We start from the raw sequence: 25639 nt of genomic DNA, 5'->3' as shown, positions 1-25639 counted from the left end.
CAGTCCATAATCTCCATTTACTGAACTGAAGCTCATAGAAATGAGGTTTCTGAGTATAAAAAACTATAAGGTTGCACCTTGAAAGATGAAGAGATATAGGTATACAGTGATAAACAATTGCAGATAATCATAGCATCATAATGAGACTTCTTCAAATTATTTCATTTAATGTTGGATGAATAGCAATACGTCAAGGACAAAGAACAAATGTGAAATGTTTATTAGCCAAGCAGATAATAGGATGTTTCCTAACTATATCTCTGTGTGTTGAAAATATTTAATTACATAGACATTCATTATTGTAAAGCTATAGTAAAGATTTTTGACAGCAGATACACAAGGAAATATTGACTGATAGTTTGAAAGAAAGAACGATATTGCCATGTGTATAATTTTGGCAAACTGACTAACAAAATATACAAGATTTTATTTGAATCCCATAAAGATGAAAAATAGTTTATAGATTTATAAGTTCTCATATTGTGGGTCAGAACAAGCAGATGCATTTGACAGAACCTTTGGAAACAGATACTAAGTACAATATTCAAGATAACAATAAAGGTACCCTTGAATTATTTAATGAAGTATTAGGATATGTAAAACCCATTCATTATCACTTTTTGATCATATTTTTTTATTTCAGCAAGAATACTAATAGCAAAATATTGGAAATAACAAAAGTTTTTTCAATGTGGACTGACAAATCGTGGAACATAATTAGTCTCTTATAATTAGCTAGATAGTTTTAGAACTGGATAACTACAATCTATAAGTGTATTTGAAATTTTGAGAAATATATAGAACATTGGGTTTGAATTGTAGATGGAGTATATGATTAGATTGCATATGTCTTGATCTGGTTTTGATCTGCCCCTGGAAAACTTCAGAGATTACAGTATATTCTGTGTGTGATAACTGAAAACATTACTTTTTAGTAGGTATTACAGAAGTACAAATTGCTCTTATCTTGACGCACAAACAAAAAAATGGGGATCACTGATGGTGACAGGAAACAACCTGGAAATAAGTGATCAAAAAAACCTCTGAAACCAAGAGGAACAATGGTTGAATAAAGTAAGACAGTGTATAAATCTGCTAAAGGTAGCGTACTGATGTCACAGGTGACCATACAGACTACTCATGACAAATGTAATTGCTATTCACCCTTAATTACTCTCAAGTAATACATATATATAATAGAAGGTAATAGTATTCATACAAAGATGACTGACAAATCCAGGGTATACAATAGTAATCCAAAGTCTTTACTGGTAACAAATAGTCATGAAGTAGAAGCAACCAGTATGGTGGAGTCTAAAAGACAACAAAGTCACTGTGTATGCCAAGCTGGATCATATCTTGGTAAAAATCAGAAGCTGTTGGTAGTTGTTGGTAGAGAGGAACAGTAACGACCGTTTCAAACTTTCTTCAGACTGTTCCCATGAGAAATTCACAACTGATCTATAATGTATAAAAAATTCCCATATTATTACATTGAAATAACATCATACAAAGCCTGATAGCTTGTGTTACAAAGCAATTAATGACAAATAACTAATCTTTTACAAACAAATGCTGGCAGCTGAATACCAATAACCTCCACAACATTAAACTCTGTGACAGAAACAAAGTAATAACTAATCTGCAAAATACAAAAGGTCAATAATGCAAACTACAAAACATAAGCAAAGTGTAGCAACTTACAAGAGGTATACACCTATGCTGCTTTGTGAGGATCTTGCATGCTTGCAGAAGGTACATAGCATCGTAATTTACGTTAGTAACCTTATTGGCTTATATACAGTGATTCTTAAACAGGTTCATTGTCTGTCTCATTGAATAATAGAACAGCTGCATATCATCCCAATGTAAAATAAACGACCTTCTGCTAATAGCCTGGGATTCTGCCAATTAAACAACATCAGCTGAGGGCAGATGATAAGATTGAGTATTCAAAATCAATTCAAACAACAACTTGCAAGTTCATGTATTAAACCAATTACCTCAAGTATTAAATAAATATACAGGTGAAACTTGGAAAATTAGAATATCGTGCAAAAGTCAATTAATTTCAGTAATGCAAATTGAAAGGTGAAACTGATATATGAGACAGACGCATTACATGCAAAGAGAGATAAGTCAAGCCTTAATTTGTTATAATTGTGATGATCATGGCGTACAGCTTATGAAAACCCCCAATCCACAATCTCAGAAAATTAGAATATTACATGGAACCAAGAAGACAAGGATTGAAGAATAGGACAATATCGGACCTCTGAAAAGTATAAGCATGCATATGTATTCAGTACTTGGTTTGGGCCCCTTTTGCAGCAATTACTGCCTCAATGCGGCGTGGCATGGATGCTATCAGCCTGTGGCACTGATGAGGTATTATGGAAGACCAGGATGCTTCATTAGCGGCCTTCAGCAATTCTGCATTGTTTGGTCTCATGTCTCTCATCCTTCTCTTGGCAATGCCCCATAGATTCTCTATGGGGTCAGGTCAGGCGAGTTTGCTGGCCAATCAAGCACAGTACACTGTATACTTTTCAGAGGTCCGATATTGTTCTTTCTTCAATCCTTGTCTTCTTGGTTCCATGTAATATTCTAATTTTCTGAGATTGTGGATTTGGGGTTTTCATGAGCTGTACGCCATGATCATCACAATTATAACAAATTAAGGCTTGACTTATTTCGCTTTGCATGTAATGCGTCTGTCTCATATATCAGTTTCACCTTTTAATTTGCATTACTGAAATTAATGGACTTTTGCACGATATTCTAATTTTCCGAGTTTCACCTGTAGAGCCTGATAAACTGAATGGGTGGAAAGACCAATTAAATGAAAAACACTAAGGAGATACTGTCATTGATTAAAAAATCAAGGCGGTCGGAACTTAAAGAAAGCAGGACCAGTCTTATAGATGTATTTAACCCCTTAGGTTCCAAGTTAGAATATAAATATATCAGAAACGCCTCCTTCTATAATAAAGTTTTCTGTACATCTCTACAGTTGTAATGATCAGCTATAAATCTATGTAATACAAAAAACCTCATGTTCTCAGCCTTATGTTATTTGATTTTAAAATGCATAACCATTGGCGCCTGTTCTATTAGATGTGTGATCCTGGATTTGTGCTCCAAGATCTGTACTTGGACAGACCTCTCTGTCATTCCTATATACCATTTCTGGCATGAACAGACCACCACATAGACCACCGATTTGGTTCTGCAGTTTGCAAAAAAATTATTTCAATACGTTCTCCTGTGTGTGGATTACGAATGTATGGTATATTGAGAGCCAAAGGGCAGACTGCGCAATTGCCACATGGATAAAAGCCTGTGATACTAGGTCTATTGGATGGTTCTATTAGTATTATTTGATAACTCTATTCCTGATGCTTTTCGTTTTCCTAAAGGGTATCAAGGGTGGACAGATTCATCCAGGAATATCTGACACAATATGCCAATGCTTATTAACGATATTTTAAATAGAAAATGACAGAGGTGTATCGTCCAGTGACCAATAAAGGTCCTTGGGTTGAGACCGTTGGTGTTCTTGTATAAGTACTTGTCTGTCAGTCAGATCTGCTCTAGATCTCATGGATCTTATTACATCACTAGGGTAGGCTCTACATCTCAGTTGTTGTTCCAATTTACATGCTTCATATTGGTAATGAGATGGTTGTGTACAGTTTCTCTTAATGCGTAAAAACTGGCCGAAAGGAAGATGATTAGGATGCCATGAACCAAAATGTAATAAGGAATTCTTCCACATGGGTTTCCTGTATAAAGTGAAAGCTACTCTATTCTGATGGTCTTTATATACCCAAGTATCCAGATAAGCGATTTTATGAGTATCACATTCACTAGTGAACTTAATATCTGGATGGATGTCATTCATCCATAATACTAGGGCATTAAATGTGGTCTGATCTTTATAGATGATAATTATATCAACAATAAATCTTTTGAAAATATAGATCTGATCAAAAAAAGGATTAGCTTGTGGGTTAAGAATAATAGATTGCTCTAGTTTAGACATAAACAAACAAGCCACACTGGGGGCAAGAGCACACCCCATTGCCAGTCCTCAAACCTGTTTGTAAAATTGATTCTCAAACCTGAAGAAACTCTCTTCAAAGATCAGATCTACAAGTTCCATCAGAAAAAAAGTTGGAGGTGGAAATAGTACAAGACAAAAACAACTCTTCAATGACTCTCCTAGCCTCATCAAGTGGTATTGATGTATAGAAAGAAGTGACATCTAGGGAGGCCAATAAGGCATCAGGTGGAATTGCATGGCCTTCCAGCTTACGAATGAGGTCCTTAGTATCGTGAATATAGGTATCAATTGTGGAAACAAAGGGTTTTAAGTGGTGATCCACAAATATGGCCAGTGGTTCTAAAACAGCATCGTAGCCCGATACAATGGGGCGTCCCTTAGGAAGAAAGCCTGATTTATGTATTTTGAGTAAGATGTAGAATACTGGTACACGTGGATGGATTTTGTACAAAATTTTGTATTCTTGATCTGAAATAATAGCCATTAAATTGGCTTCATCCAAAACTACTTTAATAAGAGATTTAACGTGATTCGTTGGATCTCCAGAAATAGGCACAGCTGGATAGTTTTAGAACTGGATAACTACAATCTATAAGTGTATTTGAAATTTTGAGAAATATATAGAACATTTGGTTTGGATTGTGGATGGAGTATATGATTAGAATGCATATGTCATGATGATCTGGTTTTGATCTGCCCCTGGAAAACTTCAGAGATTACAGTATATTCTGTGTGTGATAACTGAAAACATTACTTTTTAGTAGGTATTACAGATGTACAAATTGCTCTTATCTTGATGCAAGCAGCATCCTAACTAGTAAATTCATGAATGGAAGTCATTCAGTTCATGCAAGGGTGGGGTGGGGGGGAGGAGAAGGGTGGCTTTTGCCAATCACTTCTTCCTTCTGAGTCTACCAGAATATGTTGTTGGGTTGCAAGACCCTCAAGGACATATTATAAGGGGTATAGGGACTGAAGAGAGAAAGAAGACTGAGAAAAATTACCCCTCCTTGCTATTTGAGTAGAATGTCTTACAAACATGGAAGTATTAGTTGAGATGTTGCTCACTCTTTATAGTGAGTGACTTTGGCAAAAAAAACTTTAAATGTGGGAACCATTTCCCACTGAGTAGACTTCAATACAGTACTGTGCTTTTCTCAGTGCTGGGAGGGCCATTTAAGAGAGATGGAGCTCTCGCTGAAGAGTTTGAAGAGAAAAGCTCTAGGAAGGGCTACACTTCCCAGCACTGTGCACACCTTCCAAGATGGTGCAGGGGCTCAAGAGGGCTTAGTTTCCTTTAAAGGTTCTCCAGCACTGGGTAAAGTACAGCACTGCACAGTGAGAATGGTTGTCTCCATCTGGTGCCGGGGAACTGTGCAAACTATTCAGCTTTGGCCAGATATTCACACAGGCCCAATAAATAGTCAGGGAGTCTACTTAGGATTGTTGAGCCGTACAATGAAGAATCTTACAATGAAAAACCGGGCCTTACAATGAAGAACACTGCCTTAGGGCTACTGACTATTGATTTCCTTTCATTATATAACAGGCCTTTGAGCTGTGATTCTGTACAAAAGGTAAAGTGTGCAATCGAGTCAGTTTTGACTCCTGGCGACCACAGAGCCCTATGGTTGTCTTTGGTAGAATACAGGAGGAGTTTACCATTGGCTTCTCGCATGCAGTATGAGATGATGCCTTTCAGCATCTTCCTATATTGCTGCTGCCCAATACAGGTGTTTCCCATAGTCTGGGAAACACAACAGCGGGCATTCGAACCGGCAACCTCTGGCTTGCTAGTCAAATCATGTCCTTGCTGCACTATTAGGTGCCTTGATTCTGCACTACACAAGGACTAATATCAAGACCAGTCCTGTGCTGGTACAATGTATCCATGCTAATGCTGTACTGTCACAGGAAGGGCAATTTTTGATGATCTCCCCTTCTTCCTAGAGCCCAGTGTGTCGTGGGCTTCAGAGGGAAGCTGGATTGTCTACAGTCTCTCCTCCCATGACAGTTTGGATGTCAGCCAATGTTGTACCACTACACTGTTAGTTTCAATGTCAGCCAAGGACTTTAATGCAGAGCTTGGAGAAAGTGAAAGGGCTGCTCCAAGGATAGTGAAAGAGAACAAGTGCTTCCCTTTCAGTAGGACTGGAACCCACTGTGAAGTCCTGTTATTTAATGGGCACTGGATCTAAACTACCTTATCATCTACACAACTACTTTGATTTCATTAAAAGTATACATAGTTGGTGTGCTTGAGGCATTTCTTTCCAAAAGTTTAATTGTACTAAAAGTACATACTTGATTCCGTACTTCAGCTAGCTTCCAGCTATATTTTTTTGCATGAAAGTCATACATGGCATTTTCCTGATAAGATCTGCGTTCTAAAATGCATAGTTACTGAACTCTGTGGGTGTACTTGCACATTAATTCCTGTTTCCCAACAAAATATTTTTACTTTTAATAACATGAGAAAATAGGAACATCAAACAGATGTGTAAACCTTGAATCTATTTTTGTATTCAAGGATTTTATACAAAGTCTCCAACATTTGAACTTGACAACAAACTCCAAATTAATACAGGTAAAACAGTTCCTGGTATAAAACTGCTTGCACTGCAATATTTCTGTTGATGTTGGAAGAGTGCACCTAGGAGTAAATAGTATTATGAACTATAGTTTATATTATATTACACTACTCTCCAAGGTAATTCCTTGTCTTTCAGAGTTGCATCCCCTCCCCCTTTATTGTATTCTGTAGTAGGATTTTACAAAAGTTGTAAACGTTATTCAGTGTTCACAGCATAGGAACCTGCCCAGGGCTGTATAACTTTATAACTGTATAACAGGGCTGCCTGCAGATGATGGACTAAAAGTTGCATCCCTAACGATTGGCCATTGTGACTGGGGTGTGATGGGAGTTGTAGTCAAGCAACTGGATGGTTAAAGTTGTCCAGCCCTGCTCTAGCCTATTCTGATGCATCAGAGACTGACTGCAAATGGGATTTTTAGGGTTGGATTTTTGGGGTGTTTTTTTAAACTCATACTCTCACATATGATACCCCATGGCAATGCAGACATGGGGGAGAATCAGGAATGGAAGCCATCTGGCTTACGGATTCTGTGACTCTTGGACAGCAACTGCCATTAATATATTTTCAGTTCCTCACTGTTCTTCCACTACAGGAAACCTGTGGGCCATTTCTCCTGCAATTGTTTTTGTTTGGCCTTGGTGATAGTAAATACCTGGTTAGTGGAAATACCAACTGATTCTAGAAAACTTTTTTTTTACATTAAACAGAATAAAATGAAATTAAATTTGTAGTTTAATTTCAAACTTAATTTTAAATCTTAAAATGAAGAGATAGGCTTCCTTTGTAGAAAGTAGTCATATGCCACCTAATGGTACAGCAGGGAAATGACTTGATTAGCAATCCAGAGGTTGCTGGTTCGAATCCCCGCCGGTATGAAACACCTATATTGGGTAGCAACGATATAGGAAAATGCTGAAAGGCAGCATCTCATACTGAGATGGCAATGGTAAACACCTCCTGTATTATACCAAAGACAACCACAGGCCTCTGTGGCCGCCAAGAGTCGACATCAACACAAATTACGCTGTAGGGGTGTCTCTACAACTGTACCCGATTTGGTTCATATTGGTCCAGGCATTGAGAAGTCAATAGGGGGACACACATGGACACACACACAGAATGCCAGGTGATCTCATAAGCCTACTGGAAAGTAGACTAAAAATGTGACATGCAATGACTTTTCATCTGTTGCTGCCCCACCCCCCAGCAACATGGATTCCAGTTTAGAGTGATATCCCATTGCTTGTGCTCAGGCCTATCCCTAGTGGGGTGCCAGCCTGTGAGAGAATCGGCATGTGCAGGGCCTCCTTAACATTTCAATATAGTATACATTGTATTGTATTGCTCAGGCACAGGGACAGGGAGAATGCAGCCACAGGTGGTTGGGGGGATAAGAGAGTGCACAGCCCATCTGCATGTCTCCTTTGAGTTACAGCAACTCAGCTTGGGGCCAGGGCGTTGGATAAAGCAGCTGCAGGTAGTGGTGGGGAGAGAGTATGCATGCAGTCCTCCACCCGCATGCATGCGTCCTCCGAGTGGCAGCCACTCGGCTTGAGAGAAGGCAGCCACAGGTGGTGGTGGTGGTGGTAGTGGTGGTGGTGGTGGTGGGTGAGTCTGTGTGCTGTGTGGTTACCTTGTCCAAATGACTGGCCTGCTTGTGCTTCTTTCAAAGTTTAATTCCTTTTTTTGAATAGGCAGTCAAGAACAGAGCTATAACAATAATTGTATTTCATCTGGAGGATTTATTTCTCTTTTGGTTTTAATGGCATCAATAACTTGTATAGAAAGGTACACCACAGTAATCACATAGGTCTGTAGCAGCTAGAATACTGTATGAAATATAATAAATATAGATTATGCAGCAATATCTGCAGTTACAAATTTATATTTAAAGATTAAAAGCGGGAATGAAATATGTTTAATCAAAAATGAGCACTTGACTTGTAATTTTGGGAAATTGCATTGTTAGAAAAGTGTTCTTTTCACTGTAGTTAAGACTCTGTGGTCAATTTTCTTTTCAGGGGGTGGGGTGGGTGGGGGAGGTTGGGTTTTTCTGTGTTCCGATAACTTAATTTGGTTCCGATAACAGTACTATTGCAAACATTTCAGGATGTTGTAGGTGCACCAATGTGCTTTTGGCACATGATAATGCACATGGTGCCACTTGGTAGACTTGCTTATCTGAGCACTGAACTGGATTCACAGTTGGGTACATCTCATCTGCCAACTTTCCTTGGGCTTCCTTCATGCTTTTCTTTTCATTGAAGCCATCTGAAACTCATTTAACTGTTAGCAAACTAAGCTCATCCCTTTATCCCCACCACCAAATTTGAACTCTCGGGTTGATTCAACTGGTCATGCCAAGAATTGGTATATATTTGATTCAATAAACTGAATCCAGAGCTATGGAAGTAAGTGTTTTTGGCCTTTTGTAGACTATGAAGACAAGTTTAGACCCAGTTCTGGCTGTTCTGCATAGTTAAGAGTATGTAGCTGCATGTAAACCCTCAGTGAAGTCTGTATGACTCTAGTGAAGTGCCTTTACATCACATTGACACACAACCTGAGTGTCATCTTTAACTTGACCTTCTTATCAGTTTATCTTATTTACCATATATAGGATTAATGGACTCTTGTTGGGGAGTATGGTTGAGATTTAGAACAGACACAGGCTAGTTTTTGAAGCTGTGCTTTATATGACATCTGGAATGCATACACAGTACCAGCTGTAGTGTAAATGGAATAAAAGAAAACAATGGCAGATGAGAGAGATTCCAGTAAGTTGTGTCATCAAACTTATGGGGCTAGCCTAAACATTCAGGTATTGATGGGGAAATAGCTCTGTAGACTGGAACCATTTTTTTTGTTAATTATTTGTTTTAATATCTGAGAGCACAAGCAGATCAATGCTTCATTTCTGATGAATCTATGGCTACAGAATGTAGGAATTTCTAAAGAGCAGTTGATAGTTGCGAGTCTTCTTCTATTAACTTTTTGAGTTTGAACTTTGTTCTGAGCACAAAATATCACCAGAAACTTATAAAGTTGAAAGGGAAAATGTAACACTCTGTGCATGCAGACTACTACTTCCAAAATGAAAGAAGTTCTGTTAATGCAATGCGGGGGGGGGGAGCTGTGTTTGCTTTTTCCTATTCCCCCCCTGCCCCCCTCAGGAGTCTGTTCCTGACATCTTCCAGTCTTCAGGGTCATTGTGGACTGCAGAGGGAAAGGGGGTTTGCTGAAAACTGCCTCCCTTCCTTTGTGCAAGTATGTCTTCCTCTATGGAAGAACTAGTCTGGATGTTTAAGTAAAAGGTTGGACATGATTTTTGTGTGTTTCTCCTCCTCCTCCTCCTTCTCCTCCTCCTCCTCCTCTCTTGAATGTATAGCTTTATGCCTTTATGCACTTTGCTAAGGAAACCCTACTCTACTGTCAACCATCTAACTCTGGTTTATGTGCTAGAAGATGCACACACATTTTGTTCAGGATTCTTCAATTTAAACATATGGAAATAACTTGCCTAGGGACGGGAGCAAGAGGTTGCTGGTTTGAATCTCCACTGGTATGTTTCCCAGACTATGTTTCCTCTTACATTCCAGACAGTAGGCAGCATTGGAAGCATCCTATGGAACAGTGCCTTTGGAGAAAATAGAATGTTGTGCATATCTTTATTGCAGTTTTGTACAATGTATTCTTTTATGTGAACTTAAAAAAAACTTTGGGTTTTCCCCCCCATTGCAAACTTCTGTGTACATGTCTCTAGCCCTGTCAGCACAATTTTCATATGCATATTCTCTTCTGACCCACCCCCACCACCTGAGTAGTTCCCTGCCCAACAAACACAAATTGAATGGCTGCCTTGTAACACCCCTTCCTTAAGCAGTTACATTAGTAGAAGTGCTATCTCTCTTACCACAGAAAATACAACTTCTCTTTGACGTGCAAAGTCCTGTGTGTGCCCATTGCATGATTAGCCACTTCTGTATCCCATAATTGACTGATATTCTTTAGGGAGTATTTGGAATGTCAGATCAACTTAACTGCTGCTGAAAATATAAAATTTTAATTTTTGATCTCTAAAGGTCAATAATTGTTAAATCATCCTCTCATCTGTAGTAAAACAGTTAGATAATATTTAGAGGTGTGTGCGTGCGCACATTATAATTATGGTTGCCTTAGCACTTAAAGCTAAACCAGAGGCGAACGAGGAACAGGTTTGAACCTGTGGTAGTCCGAATGAATGAAACCGCAGTTTTGTCACAAAAGCGACGCATGGTTTGTGAGTCCAAACAGTAATACGAATATGTTTGGGGTTTTTTGTACAAGGGAAGGGAAGGGTGGTCCAGCCCCTTCCCCTTGGGTGCAAGCATGCCCTCTGTTGCATTACAGGAGGACCTCGATATTCATGGGAGTTCCTTTCCACGGTTGTACTGCAGATACAGAAACCGCAAATATCAAGGCTTTGAGTAAATGGGGAATTGGGGGTTATGTTCCTGGTCATTGGGAAAATGAGGAAAAAATGCTAATATTTGGCCAATTTGGGGGGAGGGAACATGGGGGAAGCTCCTTACCATGCTTTGCTGGTCCCCCCACATCTCCCTGCATCACGCTGTTCACCTGGAATGCCCCAAAATTTGCCATTTTGGGTTTGTTTGTGTTTTAACGAGCCGTTTTGTGGTTCCAAGAAACAAAATGGCGGCCAGAAATGACCTCCATGGTCATTTCTGGACACTTCCGACCTGTGGATACGTGGGGCCAATGTGTGTGTCCCCCCACATATGCTGAAGTTGGGTGTCTCTTTCCCAACCATGGATACGTGAATCCACGGATATCAAATTAGTGTATAATGAGGTTTCCCTATACTCATGAGAAGAACCGTCCATCTGGAGCAGTATTCAATCCAATCACATGAGAGATTTTTCCTGTGTGGTGATGACTGATCCCTAAATCCTTGTAAGCCTCGGTGGAGGGTACCTCAGCAACACCTTTCACAGCCCTGATGACTGGCGGACAGTATGTGTCAAAGCACTCCCTCTGGCAGTCTGGACACCCCATAGCACATAGGCAGGTTCTTTTACCCAGCATGGCCACCCAGCTTGGCAGGGATCACTGAAAACAATAGCTCCCTTAACCCCAGATTCACTGCAGTGGCTGATCTACATATGCTGCAACGCTGGTTCCAGCCCAGGAATTTTGAATGAGTGTTAGCAGCCATTCCCGATCTCACCCAACTCTGCCCACCTGGACACACAGGATGATCTGGACTCCATCTGAGTCTGTAATGGTGGAGACTGGAATGTGTGGAGTAGGAGTTCTATTGTTAAAGGGAGATGCTGTGGGCCCCATATGTTTGGATGAGTGATCTCATGACAGTGCAGAGGCCTGTAGCTCATGAAGCCTCTGGTCCTCCCCAGTGGACTGGCCCTCTCATGAGTGCTAATCCTGCTAACTGGGCAAAGAGGCACCTTTTGAACGTGGTGATTCTCTTTATTTAGCAGAGGGAGAGTAACTGGCCCTATCCATCCCCAGCACAGTACTTCAATTACTGTTGCTGGTGTCAATCTTAAGTTTCTTTTTAGATTGTGAGCCCTTGGGAACAGGGAGCCATCTTATTTATTTATTATTTCTATATGTAAACCACTTTGGAAACTTTTGTTGAAAAGCGGTATATAAATATTTGTTGTTTGTTCTAATCCTCGGCCAGCAAGCTGACATGGGGGCAGGAGTGGGTTTGGGCTTCCTGGCATTGCCTGGATTGGGTCTACCATCTCTTGTTATGGTGGACCAAACCCCAGAATCCTTTGCCTGCCCTCATATGCATATTCCTTCCTAGGTTGTTGTCATGATCCCTTCCTGGAGTAAAACTAGTGCCCCTCTGCATCCCCAATACCAGTAGTTCTGCTTGTGCAAGACTGTGTGGCTCTGATGGAGGGGTTTAAATGCCCTTTTGCCATTGGTCAGAGGGTAGCTGACCAATGCCAAGAAGTTGCGATCATGCTTGGCACGCCCCCTTTAAAATTGTGGCCAATGGTTGCAGCCCTGCAGATGTCCTGATGCCTTGTCCACAGTCTGGCAACATGATCACTTTGGCAGACCAGGGGAAGGGAGGAGCTTCTCTGCCCTGTAACCAGATGTTGCAGGGCCACGGCTTCGTGATAGTCTGCCGATGATTCATGGCTTTGATTTAACCTCGGCTTCATCACCCCGCAGTTTCATGCTGTGTCCAAAAGCAGCCTATGACTTGTCCATGAAGCAGTATTGAAGAAACATGTTACTTGAACACTTCTATCACTGAGGTACTAACCCATAACCTACCTTCTAAAAGATTTTGGCTCCTTTGCTCTTTCTGTTTACTTCCTAAATCCAATAAGAGATGCTTATATCAACGTATTTCCAGGAAATGATAGTTAAGAGGTAAAAAAAAAGGAAAAATAAACATTATCCATATATTTAATCCCAGAACATAAATGGTATATGATTGTGATAATATATATATTGAAGCAAGTACACTTTTTTCTTGTTGAACTGTTGTTAACAGTAGACATCCTTGTTTCCACTCTGATTCACAGTACAGACAGATTATATTTGGCGTCCAGCACTTCATATTTCTTTCTGACAGCTATGCTTTGATGTGCAGATAATACCTTGGTTTAATGTGGTATATTACTATCCCTTCTTGAAGCCTCCTACTTTAAACATCTGCCATAGGCTTCTGGAATTATTTCCTTTATCCAAAAAAAAGTTATAAAACTGTTATATTTTGAAATAAAAACTACTTTTTGTTCCAATATGCAGTAATTGTTTCTGATCCATTAGTATTTTGAAATGCTCAAATTCTATCATACAGTGCCATGGTGCATTGTATAAAGTATGGATGCTTATGTAGTTGCTGGTAGCAGTGATTCAGTAGCTCCCTCCTCGCCCTCTCCCATAGTGACTTAAGAATGGCATTCTATTGCTGGAACTTGGGACTTACTATCAAAGACAAAAATTATGTGAAGGCACACTATTCTCATTTTAGTTATACAACTTATGCATCTGCCTGTGTGTTACTACTTTAAACACAAGAGTAAATCATCCCAAGCTTTAGCTACTTTGGGCTGAATGCATAGTTTCGTTATGTTTCAGGGAGGCTTGTAAACAGATGTTCACCCACACTAAGAATCTCCTTTAGTGACCAGACCAAGAAGCATGAAAGTGACCATGAAAGTTTCCTTTTGTTTGGCCATACACATCCCAACACAGGAACATTTTGGGCTAGCAGGCTAAGCTAGTAAAACTTGCTATGGGCAAAACCTCTCTGGACTGACTCAACAATTCTAGTCTGAAGGTTTATTCTTAATTGCCTCATAATCTGTTACTGAATAGCATAAGCACTTGATGCAGGCTATACTTCTGTTTTGTGCATACAAAACTTGGTAATACTTTATTAAGTATTAATAAACCTTTCCACTTTTTAATTGTGATGATTGGCTCATGATGATCCATTTCCTGAATTTGCATGTTAAACCCATACCTGAGCATTTTAGGTAGAGCTTTTGGACTTGACTCTGGTTATTTTTTATTTGGAATATGGATTTCTAAAATATGATAAATGTTCCTCAATTTCAGAATTCATATGCTTGGTTTCCATAATCCTATTAAACACACTTGTAATTTTAAAACTAATTTAATAGAGTTAAGCAACTGAGGTAAAGAAATGTCAGTCATGCAGCTATAATGTTAAAAATATGGAGAATCTCTCCCTGCGCACCACTCTGCTAAAATAAAACTAATTACTGACAAGTTGAACAAAGTTCTTAGCAGAGTTAATGTTCATGTTGTAGATCATACATTCCAGTTAAATATTCAGTAATGGCAATTGAATTCTGTTGCGCTCATAAAATATATTAAAATACTTGGTTTATGTGCAAAACAAAAAATGAGGGGATTGGTAAAAAGGAAGCTGAAAGGGAAAGTCAGGAGGATAAAATCATTCCAGAAAGCAAGGAACTTATTCAAAGCCACAATAATAGAAGCTTGGGTGAAATGTATACCAAGAAAGAGGAAAGGTACCACCAAATTCAGAAGGATGCCAACATGGCTAACAAGTAAAACCAGGAAAACTATAAAAGGGAAGAAGACTTCTTTCAGAAAATGGAAGTTCTGCCCAGATGAAGAGAATAGAAAGGAATATAAACTCTGGCAAAAGAAATGCAAGGAGACAAAATAAGGGATGCAAAGAGAGAGTTTGAGGAGCATATAGCTAGAAGTGTCAAGGGGGGTAACAAAAACTTCTTTAAATATATCAGAACTAGAAAACCTGTCAGGGAGGCGGTTGGACCCTTAGATGATGAGGGCGGGAAAGGAATTATTCAGGAGGATAAGGAGATTGCAGAGAAGCTGAATGAATTCTTTGCATCTGTCTTCATGGCGGAGGATACTGACAATATACCTGCTCTGGGACTGAGCTTCTCAGGCTTGAATGCTGAAGAACTGGGCCAATCTGAGGTGACGAGACTGGTCTGTCATGGTTGCATTTGAAAGGGAGACTACATGTGTGAGCACTATAAAATATTCCCCTTAGGGCATGGGGCAACTCTGGGAAAAGCACCTGCATGCTTGCATGTAGGTGGTTCAGAGTTCCCTCCCTGGCATCTCCAGGAAAGGGCTCTGGGAGATTCCTGCCTGCAACCTTGGAGAAGCCGCTGCCAGTCTGTGTAGAAAATACTGAGCTAGATAAAGCATAGTTGTTTCTTCAGCATTAGGACCATTGAAGAGAAATGTAGCTAGCTCAGTGGCAGAGTGTCTGCTTTGTATACAAAAGGTCCAGGGTTCAATCCCTGGCATCTTCAGGCAGGGCTATGAAAGACTCGTGTTTGCAACCTTGGAGAGCTGCTGTCACTCAGTATAAACCAGGGGTAGGCAATGTGTGGCTCTCCAGATGTTGCTGAACTACAACTATCACTTCAAGCCACAATTTATTAGAGCAGGGAATGATGAGAGTTGTAGTTCAGCAACATCTGAAGAGCCGCATGTTGCCAGTGCCAACCCCTGGTGTAAACAATACCTGATTTGTGGTCTGATTCATATGTTCCTGTGTTTCCTCTTGGCAGAGCTCTTAAAATTGTGGCTATCCTAATCAAATAGGACTGCTGAAGGATAAATTGTAATTACTGTATAAGCCTGCCTTTAAGAACCTAGAAGTACTAGAAATTACTCCTGTGTCTAAAGTACCTCACAGGATACACATAAAAAGAAATGTAATAGGAAAAATGCTTAGGAGCTTGAGACCAAGATAAGATTATTCCAAACCAAATTCTTTTGAAACAGTGTACTAATAAAGTATTTCATTCATTTCATTTATTTTCTATATGCAGGACCTCAAGGCTATGAAGTTTGATGCTGTATCTACCTTTGCGACTGTTATTTCTTACTCTTCGTTAATCTGCCTAGATCCTTGCTGAAGCCAGCTCTATATCTGAGCACATTTAAAATAATTATAATATAAGCCCAATAAATCTAACCTATTTGAGAGACTGTAATTGCGTCAAAGCCTTGCAGCCAGTTTAAGGACTGAATTCAATCACTTATTTATTTAGCAAATTTGTATACCGCCCACTACTGAAGTCTGTAGGCATCTTACAGCGTAAAACAAACTAATAATTTAACCGTTAAAACATATAAAAGATCAAATTAAAATACTCATAAAACACACCAACTAATAAAAAGCTTGGCTGAAGAGATGTTTCTTGAGTTGTTTCCTAAAAGCCAACAAGGAGGGAGCAGTTCTAATCTCAATAGGAAGTGCGTTTCACAGCCCTGGGGCAATTACAGAGAAGGCTCGCCTTTGAGTTGCCACCAGACGAGTTGGCAGCCCGTAGAAGAACCTCCCCTGAAGATCTTAAAAACCAGCGGGGTTGATAATGAAGAAGGCATTCTCTTAAATACTGTGGGCCAAGCCGTTACGGGCTTTATAGGTAATATAGGTAAGGGCTTTATAGGTTACTTGTTGGTGTGGTGATTGCTAGAACTGTGCAGTTGTGTCAGTCTGAAAGCACTACCAGATCCGACAGTGGGCATGTCAGATGAATTCTGACACAACCTTTATAGAGTCCTCTATTATCGGGGTGTATTCTGTATTGTATCAGATTTCTGTTGGAAGTATTAGAATTTAAAAGAGCGGTTTTGGAGCTTCTAAACCAAACCAATGCAGCCATAGCAATTATCTTATTTGGTACAGTCGGGGAAGAGGACAGAAGAGTTTGGGAGTGATAGATCAAGCAGGCCACTGGTCATTTCAGAGTTATAACATGGGGTGCCAAAAAGCGAGAAGAATATTCCTTTTATATGAAGGAGCACTTTCCTACTAACGGGGCATTTTCAATGGCCAGAGTAGGAGCTTCATTTCCTGAACTCTTTGTAACTTTCTCCATGAAACAAAGTAGTTACTAGCCAACCTGCACAGAGCATCTGTGCGCTCTTTGGGGCTGGCTGTTCCCTTCTCCCTCCTGCACCACTCTCCCTTCCTCCATTCTGCCCCACACTCTTGCCTCTCTTCCCCTCCCTCCCACCCCACTCTCTCTTGCCCTCCCACCCCACTCTCTCACCCTCTCCCTCCCACCCCACTCTCTCACCCTCCCTTCCCTCTCATCCTCCTGCCCCAGTCTCTCCTGCCCTCCCCCTCCCTCTCCTGCCCTCCCTCCTGCCCCACTCCCTCTTGCCTTCCCCCTGCATTTTTAAAAGTTCTACTTACCGGGCCGCCGCCACCACTCCTCCTCCCAGGCGGTGAACAGGAAAGTCCCGCCTCCCAGTTCCCTCCCACCCCAGTCTCCCACAGGCTCCTCCTGGCCTGGCCGAGAGCCGCCTCCATTGCCTGTCCCGCCGGTGGGCCCACCACACCAAGTGCCGCCTCCGCAGCCTGCCATGCCCGCTGCCGCCACTTGCCAGTCTTTGCGGCCAGCGGCAGGCCAGTCACCTCTCCCCCCCACTCCCACATTCTGCCCTGGTATCGGGGCCGGCCAACCGCCTCGCTGCGGCCGGGCCGGGCCCGCATCTACCACCCGTCACCAGGCTGGGTCCACCAGCGGCCCTGGCTCGCAGCTGGCCAATTCTCCTTCTCCTCGGTGTGCCAGCCAATCAGGCGCCTCCACAGCCCAGCCAATCAGCTGGGCTGCCAGGACGCATTTTCCCTGGCACAACCAGGAGAAATATATATATAGATAGCACTTTAAGTTCTAAGCTGTTTTTAAAAAAATCAATCTCCTTCATACACTTAATGCTATCATCATGTACTGCCACCATGTGACATTGCAGAGCTTTCTGATTAGCCACTCAGGAATTATGAATTTTGTTACATTTCCCATTGATCTGTATTTTCAGCCTATTTAATTTTAAAGATTAAATAAGCTGAAAATAAAGATTAAATAAGATGACTGAAAATCCAACACAAGCTGACCATCAGATAATTTTAAAGGGTCTTCATTTCGGGTCCTAACTGCCTGGAACCTTCGGAGTCAGGCAGTATATAAATTAAATAAATGCATGTATTTTTATGTCCTATTTGATTGTATCTTATCGGAACCATACTTTTTCTGGTACACAGGCTCAGAAAAATATGGCTCAAAATTACCTTGAGGTTTCTCCACATTACGAGCTGTTTGCATCCATATTATCAGACAGACAGACACACACACCTCTACCTTGTTACCACTGTTCCCTCTAAGGCGTGCACACATGTGTGCACTCACAAGTTTTCTGCTGTCTGCTCAGTTGATTTTAGATCCTGCTTAGGTTGAATTAAGAAGGCCCCACTCTGAATTCATCTGCGCACACAGTGACTTGATATTGCCACCTAGAACAAAACTCATTCCTCACATAGATGAAAAAAGTTAGAGAGACCACTGCTTGTCACAGCTGAGCAAAGCCAGAAAAGGATGTTTTAACGGGGTAGAAATGGCCAGATTCAGATGACAAGCTGCTCCATAGAATGACTTGATTCATACGAATACGACAAATATTTATATTCCGCTTTTCAACAAAAGTTCACAGAGCTGTTTACACAGATATAAATAAGTAAAATGGAATAACGGGAAAATAAGAGGAACAACTCCATATAGATGCATTTGAAATACCACATGTTGCTGCTCGTTTGTCTGAATTGGCGGTTAAAAATAGCACACACATACCTTTCTTTTGAATGAAAAAATGAATGGATAAGGTATGTTCTTATTCTTCGTAGAAGTGATATTCCCACTGTATACTGTAAAAAAAAAGAAAAATCCCAGAAGCTTCACTTTAAGAAACACCATATTTCTGGTGTGTTTAAAGAAAAAACTAGCTTAAAGTTAAAACCCTGTTTGCCATGTGTGTAAAACACATGCTGGTTTAGATATGCTTTAAAGTTCATTATCTTTTGAGCTTAGCATTACTAAGGTTTGCCATTTGTGCTGTATCTTCTTCCTCATTTCCTTACACAAATTCAACCTTTTCCTTGTACCAAGGTTGATATACCTTTTGGGAGTTGTCACCATAATCCTTATAGGATTATAGTGAGGATTATAATGATTATGTAGAATGACAATGAGTGTCTGTATTTCCCAAAGAATTGGGCCTGTTGTTTCTGAAATAGGTCTGTTCCCCCAAAGGCACAATTTATTTTGAGATAGACCTGACTATACTTGTTCAGTTAAGAAGTTTTTGCTTTAGTTTGCTATAGTATTATTTAACTGGCTGTGCTTCCTTACACAGTTTCAGTTTTGCTTGCTTGGTTATGGGGTCATTGCTGTGCTGTGCAGGGATTCAAACATGGTTTCAGTAAAATATATTGCATCCTCCACATTAATTGTTTTGTGCTATCTATTTGTCTGCTCTAATACCGCAAAGTGGTTGTGTTTTTTAAAAAATTAAAAATTGCATTTCTTTATTTCTCAGGCTTGATTGCATTAAAATTTGTTTGCATAGTATATGTGTTTCACCTCTGGTTTTCAAATGAGTCTATTTCTTCATTAATATCCAGAGTATTTTTCTGTATTCTGTATTTTCCAACCTATGAACATGTAAGAAAGGTTTTGAAATTCTGAGGTCAGAACATCAAGCTGACTTTGCCAGCTTCCACATATACTTTACTGATGAGCATAAGCTAAACAACTAAAATAATATAGTTCCAAAGCAAAAACAAAGTTAAAAAAAATTAATTTATGTATCTCATTTGCTCGTCACTGACAAATTTGTAAAACATTTCTTCAGAAAGTATTTATGGTAATTTTTCCACATTAAAAATTGGAGCCAAATGCAATAAAATATGACACAGTTTATATAAATATTTTGGAAAACATCTGATGAATTTGTGTTTACTTGCTTCTGAGACTTGTTTCTAATGGAATCCATGATGACATTTTGAACAACATACTTTTGATACTAGTTTTGGACTGAAGTGATTTATTTTACAATATTTCCACAGAAGCAGTAGTAGTTTATTTTCTCTTAAAGATAGCATTTCAGTAAGTTTGGAACTGAATCTTACACCCAAATATATTTGTAGGTCTGTTAACACTTGATTTCTCTACACAGAATAGCCCTGTTCAGACACACTCTCCCCGCGTATGGTGTTGGTCCACCATTATTTTTATGGTATTTGCCTCTGTAACTCTGTAAGCAGGGAGAGTGTGGCGGTGTGAGGCTTCTCAGCATGTTTGTGCCAGGGCATGCTCTCAGGATGCTGTACTTGTGTACATATTCCCTTTTTGGGGAAAAACTGTCAATGTATGTTGCAGTAGTGAGCATCAGTTGTGCCCTTTGCTAAGCTCCACCCTGGTTTGTATTTGGATTACATATGAGCACTGTGAATACCCCTTTGGGAATGGGGCCTTTTACATCAATGGTAAAGCATCTGCTTGCATGCAGAAGGTCCCAAGTTCACTCCCTGGCATCTCTTGGTAGGACTGGGAGAGACTTCTGCCTGAAACATGGAGAATTGCTGCCAGTCAGTGTAGACCATACTGAGCTAGGTGGACCAATGGTCAGACTCAATATAAGGTAGCCTCCTATGTTCTTGTGTACTCTATGAACACTATTGCATTTGTGCTATTTGTTCTGTGATGTATGGCTCTCGTTCTCTCAGTGAGCATGCATACATGTATGAGCAGGTCCTAGAACACAGAGTCACTAAAGATACCAAAACTATAACTTGAAGGATAAAGTATTCAAAGCTATGGCTATTTGGGGGACTTGAAAGCCTGGGCTATCATCTGAAAGAAGCTTTTTCAAACACACAAAATTCTTCCATTTCCAAATCTGTCAGAAAAGTGTATCGTTACAGAACAAATAAGTTAAGTGTAGTCATAAGGTATGTAATAGGACAATGAAAGCAAAAACAAAATGTTAAAATAGATGTGTAAGGACATTGGCACAGACATATCCAAATATCTGGATAAATATTATCCAAATGTTGCAGTTAATATTTTGCAATTTGAAGTTAAAATATCGCAATTTAGGAACAAAAGTTATTGTCTTAAGTAATAAGCTAAGCATGTGTCTTTTGAAATCTTAATTGCTTTTCAAAATGCCAGAGGAACCAGTATCTGATTTCTTGATGATTTGGGTAATTGAAATAATCAGCATGTCCATTTCAATATACAGGTGGCCCTCGTTACTTGCGGGGGGTTCCATTCTCGCCTATAGGCGCAAATATGGAAACTGTGAATAACAAAACCTTGAGTCAATGAAAATTGGGGGGGAGGTTGGTTCCTAAATAAAAGGGGGGGGGCAAAAAGCAAGGGGGGCAGAAATCAGAGAAGAAAAGGACAGTACTTTATTCTCCAGGTCTCCAGCAATGACCCCCAGCCCTGAAAATGGTAGAATATTATATAATATTTTACCGTTGTGTCTGGGGGGGCATTGCTGGAGACCTGGAGAGTAAGGTTTTCTTCCCTTATTTCTGCCCCCTTGCTTTTCTTGCTTATTTCTGCCCCTACCGACACCACCCCCAAAGAACTGTGCCACTGCTGCCATGGGTAAGGTAAGCTCCTTCCACCCCAGTGCTTGTAAAAGGGAATCCTAACCAGGTTCCCCTTTACAAGCACTAGAACAGAGGGCAAAGCAGTTCGACCCTGGTTCTATGCACAAACCGAACTGCTGGCCAGTTTGGCAGAACCGGTACATGTACTGGGCAGCTTGGTTCAAGTCTGGTTTGGACTCTAACAGAACCAACCCAGTTTCATTATCCATGGGTAGAAAAATAGGTGAAATTTGCTTATTCACTAGCACTCTCTCGCTCTGTATCTATACACACACACACACTCACACACTCTATGACTCTCTGGAAAATGGGGGCTGGACATGACATCAGAAGTCATTTCCAGCTAATTTACAGCTACTCAATCACAGATAGGCAAATTTTGCCTATTTTTTGTACCTGTGGATAATGAAACTGTGTCTCTAAGACCCAGTTGTGGATACATGAATAGGAGTGTGCACAGAAGTGCTCCAGGCAGTTCGGTCTGATTCCAAACCAGACTTAAACCACGCTGCCCGATCCACATATTGGTTCTGCCGAACCAGCCAACAGTTCGGTTTGTGCCTAGAACTGGGGTTGAACCACTTTGCTCTTGGTTCTAGTGCTTGTAAAGGGGAACCCAGTTAGGATTCCCCTTTACAAGCACTGGGCGAGGGGAAGCTTACCTTACCCATGGCAGAAGCAGCATGGTTCCTGGGGGTGGAGGTGGTGGTGGCTACCCCAGGCCCTGCCAGCACACCCCCCCAGCATCTCAGGCCAGTGGGGCCTGGTTTGAGCCTCTTCCACACCCCTATATGTGAAATGGTGGATAATGAGGGCCACCAGTACTACTAAATTCACTGGGTGGGAACGGAATAGAATCCATTTGATGTTCAGCACTATTCTATAAACATTTTAGCAACTGCTCCATATTGCTTCATTGTCTTCTCTAAGTTGCCTATATATGTTTCCAGTAATATTATATCTCTAATCCTGTAAAAACCAAAATGTTACTTTATCTAGATTTAATTTAAAGAGGGAAAACCCAGTGGTGACATGCTTGATTTTCAGACCTTGAACAATCATATAACAATGAAACAGGGTATTACTCTGTAAGGAGGGGATTTCATACTTCAAGGACACTGGTCTGGATCTAGTGTGTTTCAAGCAGCAGTTCAGCTCTCTTATGAAACTGAAAGGAGTTTGGTAAGCAGTTTGTGATATGGGGGCAACTCTAACATTGCATTGGGCACATTCCAGGCCTTAGGCATACCTAAAGTAGGTTTTTGGATCCTGATGCAACACCATTTCAGTTTAAACAAATTATTTCTATATTTGTGTTTATTTCTTTACTACAGGAGTGCAAGAGCCTCAACATGAGAAGATTATTACAGTGTCCGCTAATGGAAGTATTCACAGCCCTAAATTCCCATATGCTTATCCTCGCAACACAGTACTGGTGTGGAGATTAGTAGCAGTTGAGGAGAATGTGTTGATACAACTCACTTTTGATGAAAGATTTGGGCTTGAGGACCCAGAAGATGATATATGCAAGTAAGTTACTCATACTTAACTGAATAAACCTGATGTTCAGATGGATGTGCCAAAAGTTTCACCCTTGTTGTTTCTCTAACTTCTTCCTTGTATAGATCTATGGTCTGTAGAGATCCATTGTATAGCTTTTATAGACTGTTAAGCAGCAGCCAGCTTAACCATAGTATGCATATACTATGCATTTTAAGGTTTATGCAGAGGTGGTGCGTGTAGCCAAAAAACCCCAACTCATCTGTATGCATTGCTCCTGCAGGTTTGCATTCAGCAGAGCTGTTCCGGGTTGTGAGGAGTTTGATTCAGGCTCTTTCCATTTCAAACCAGACCCTGGGGATTTTGTTCTCCTGTGATGCTTTTAATGGGTTCTTCGTGGACAAAATCTCCTGTATTCAGGCCGACTTGGAATCCATTATTTCTGCAAAGCCTATGAAAGGGGTATCTAACAATCCTTCTTGCAGTATTAGATTGGATTGGTTTCAAGCTGTGATGCCTGAGGACATGGACAAGCTGCTTGAGGCGGTGTGGCCTACCACTTGCTCTCTGGATCCTTGCCCAACTTTGCTGCTTCTATCTAGGAAGAAAATTGTTGGAGATGGCCTACTTAATATCATTAACTCATCGCTGAGGAAGGGTAGGATACCTCCTTGTTTGAAGGAGACTATGATTAGTCCACTTCTTAAGAAACCTTCCCTAGATCCCTCAGTAATGGATAATTATAGGCTGGTCTCTGATCTCCCATGGTTGGGCATGGTGATTGAGAGTGTCGTGGCTAACCAGCTCAAGGCAGTTTTGGAGGAAACTGATGATCTAGACGCATTTTAAACTGGCTTTAGAGAGGGCTGTGGGGTTGAGTCTGCCTAGGTTGGCCTGATGGATGACCTGTACCAGGGAATCAACAGAGAGAGTGTGACTCTGCTGGTTCTTTGAATCTCTCAGCAGCGTTCGAGACCATTGACCATGATATCCTTCTGGATTGCCTGGGGGACTTGGGATAGAGGGCACTGCTTTGCTATGATTCCATTCCTGTCTCTCAGACAGTGTCCAGATAGTGGAACTTGGTTATGTTTGCTCTTTGAAACGGGAGCTATTATATGGAGTCCCTCAGGGCTCCATTCTGTGACGAATGCTTTTTAAATTCTACATGAAACCGCTGGGTAAGGTCATCAGATTTGGTGCAGGGTGTTATCAGTATGCTGATAAAATCTGAATCTATTTCTCCTCCTTGTTGCTGTCATTGTTGCCGCCGCCGCTGCCATCATCAGGAAATGGCATTCACTCCCTAAATGCCTGCCTATGGGCAGTAATGGGCTGGATGAGGGATAACAAATCTAATCTGAATCCAAGCAAGACAGAGGTGCTCATTTTGGGGATCAGAATTTGAGGGATGAGTTAGAGCTTCCTGTGCTGGATAGGGTTACACTCTCCCAAAAGGAACAGGTACGCATCTTGGGAGTCCTCTTGGATACAGGCTTCACCCTGGTATCTCAAGTTCAGGCTATGGCCAGGAGCGCTTTCCATCAGCTTTGGCTCATTCGACAGCTGTGTCCATTCCTTGAAGAGAACGATCTCAAAACAGTGTTGCATCAGCTGGTAACTTCCAGGCTTGACTATTGCAATGCGTTCTATGTGGGGCTGCCTCTGTATGTAGTTCAGAGACTTCAGTTAGTTCAAAATGCAGTAGCTAGATTGATCTCCAGGGCAACCCGGAGAGACCATATGATGCCTGTTTTAAAACAGTTGCACTGGCTGGTGATATGTTTCTGGGCAAAATACAAAGTGCTGGTTATTACTTTTAAAGCCCTGAACGGCTTGGGTCTGGGCTACCTTAGACAGTACCTTCTTCCTTATGATACCCATCGCACATTGAGGTCATCTGGAGAGGTCCATCTCCAGTAACCACCAGTATGTCTGGTGGCGACTCAGAACCGGGCCTTTTCTGTAGCTGCTCCTGGTCTATGGAATGCACTCCCGGCAGATATCGGCAGTTTAGGCTCGCTCTTGGCCTTTAAGAGAGCCCTAAAAACTTACTTGTTTTGCCCAGCCTTCCAGGGTTTTAAATTTTTTTTAAGTATTTTAATTGGTTTTAAATTAAAAATTAAAAAAATATATATTGTTTTAAGTAGTGTGTTTTAAATGACGTTTGTTTTTAATTCTTTTGGACTAGTTGTACACTGCCCAGAACCTCTGGATGGGGAAGTTTATAAATGTAATAAATAAATAAATAGCCATAAAATAAAGCTGGTAATCTGTCAATATTGCAAGTAATGTACTCAAAATCATTGGTGTAGCCTTAATGGGGAATCAAATTTACCTCAGAAGAAAAAAATAATTTATTAAATGGCATACAGATGAACAGTACATAGCATTGCTATGTACAGTCCTAACAGATTAGTTGAGGAAGTGTATTAAATGTTTGGGGTCTACCATTTTGGCTGGCCTTCACTGAAAAGT

General features: G+C 40.7%; 1 protein-coding gene and 1 long non-coding RNA gene across 3 annotated transcripts in view; one reads left to right on the top strand and one right to left on the bottom strand.

Moving 5' to 3' along the window:
• Positions 1 to 25639, top strand: part of PDGFC (platelet derived growth factor C) — a 233273-nt gene that overhangs the window by 95389 nt on the left and 112245 nt on the right. For both annotated transcript variants that reach the window (XM_053253565.1, XM_053253566.1), the window contains exon 2: positions 22996 to 23191. In XM_053253565.1, the coding sequence (XP_053109540.1) occupies positions 22996 to 23191 (196 nt within the window). The remainder of the gene's footprint in view (positions 1 to 22995; positions 23192 to 25639) is intronic.
• On the bottom strand, positions 206 to 1765 carry LOC128326547 (uncharacterized). The gene is made up of 2 exons (XR_008308110.1): positions 1705 to 1765; positions 206 to 1461 (listed from the first exon to the last, which is right to left on the bottom strand). It is a non-coding gene; the product is annotated as an uncharacterized LOC128326547 (long non-coding RNA).

The sequence above is a fragment of the Hemicordylus capensis genome, chromosome 5, assembly GCF_027244095.1.
Source record: "Hemicordylus capensis ecotype Gifberg chromosome 5, rHemCap1.1.pri, whole genome shotgun sequence".
Taxonomy (NCBI): Eukaryota; Metazoa; Chordata; class Lepidosauria; order Squamata; family Cordylidae; genus Hemicordylus; species Hemicordylus capensis.
This window is presented reverse-complemented; position numbering and strand designations above follow the sequence as displayed.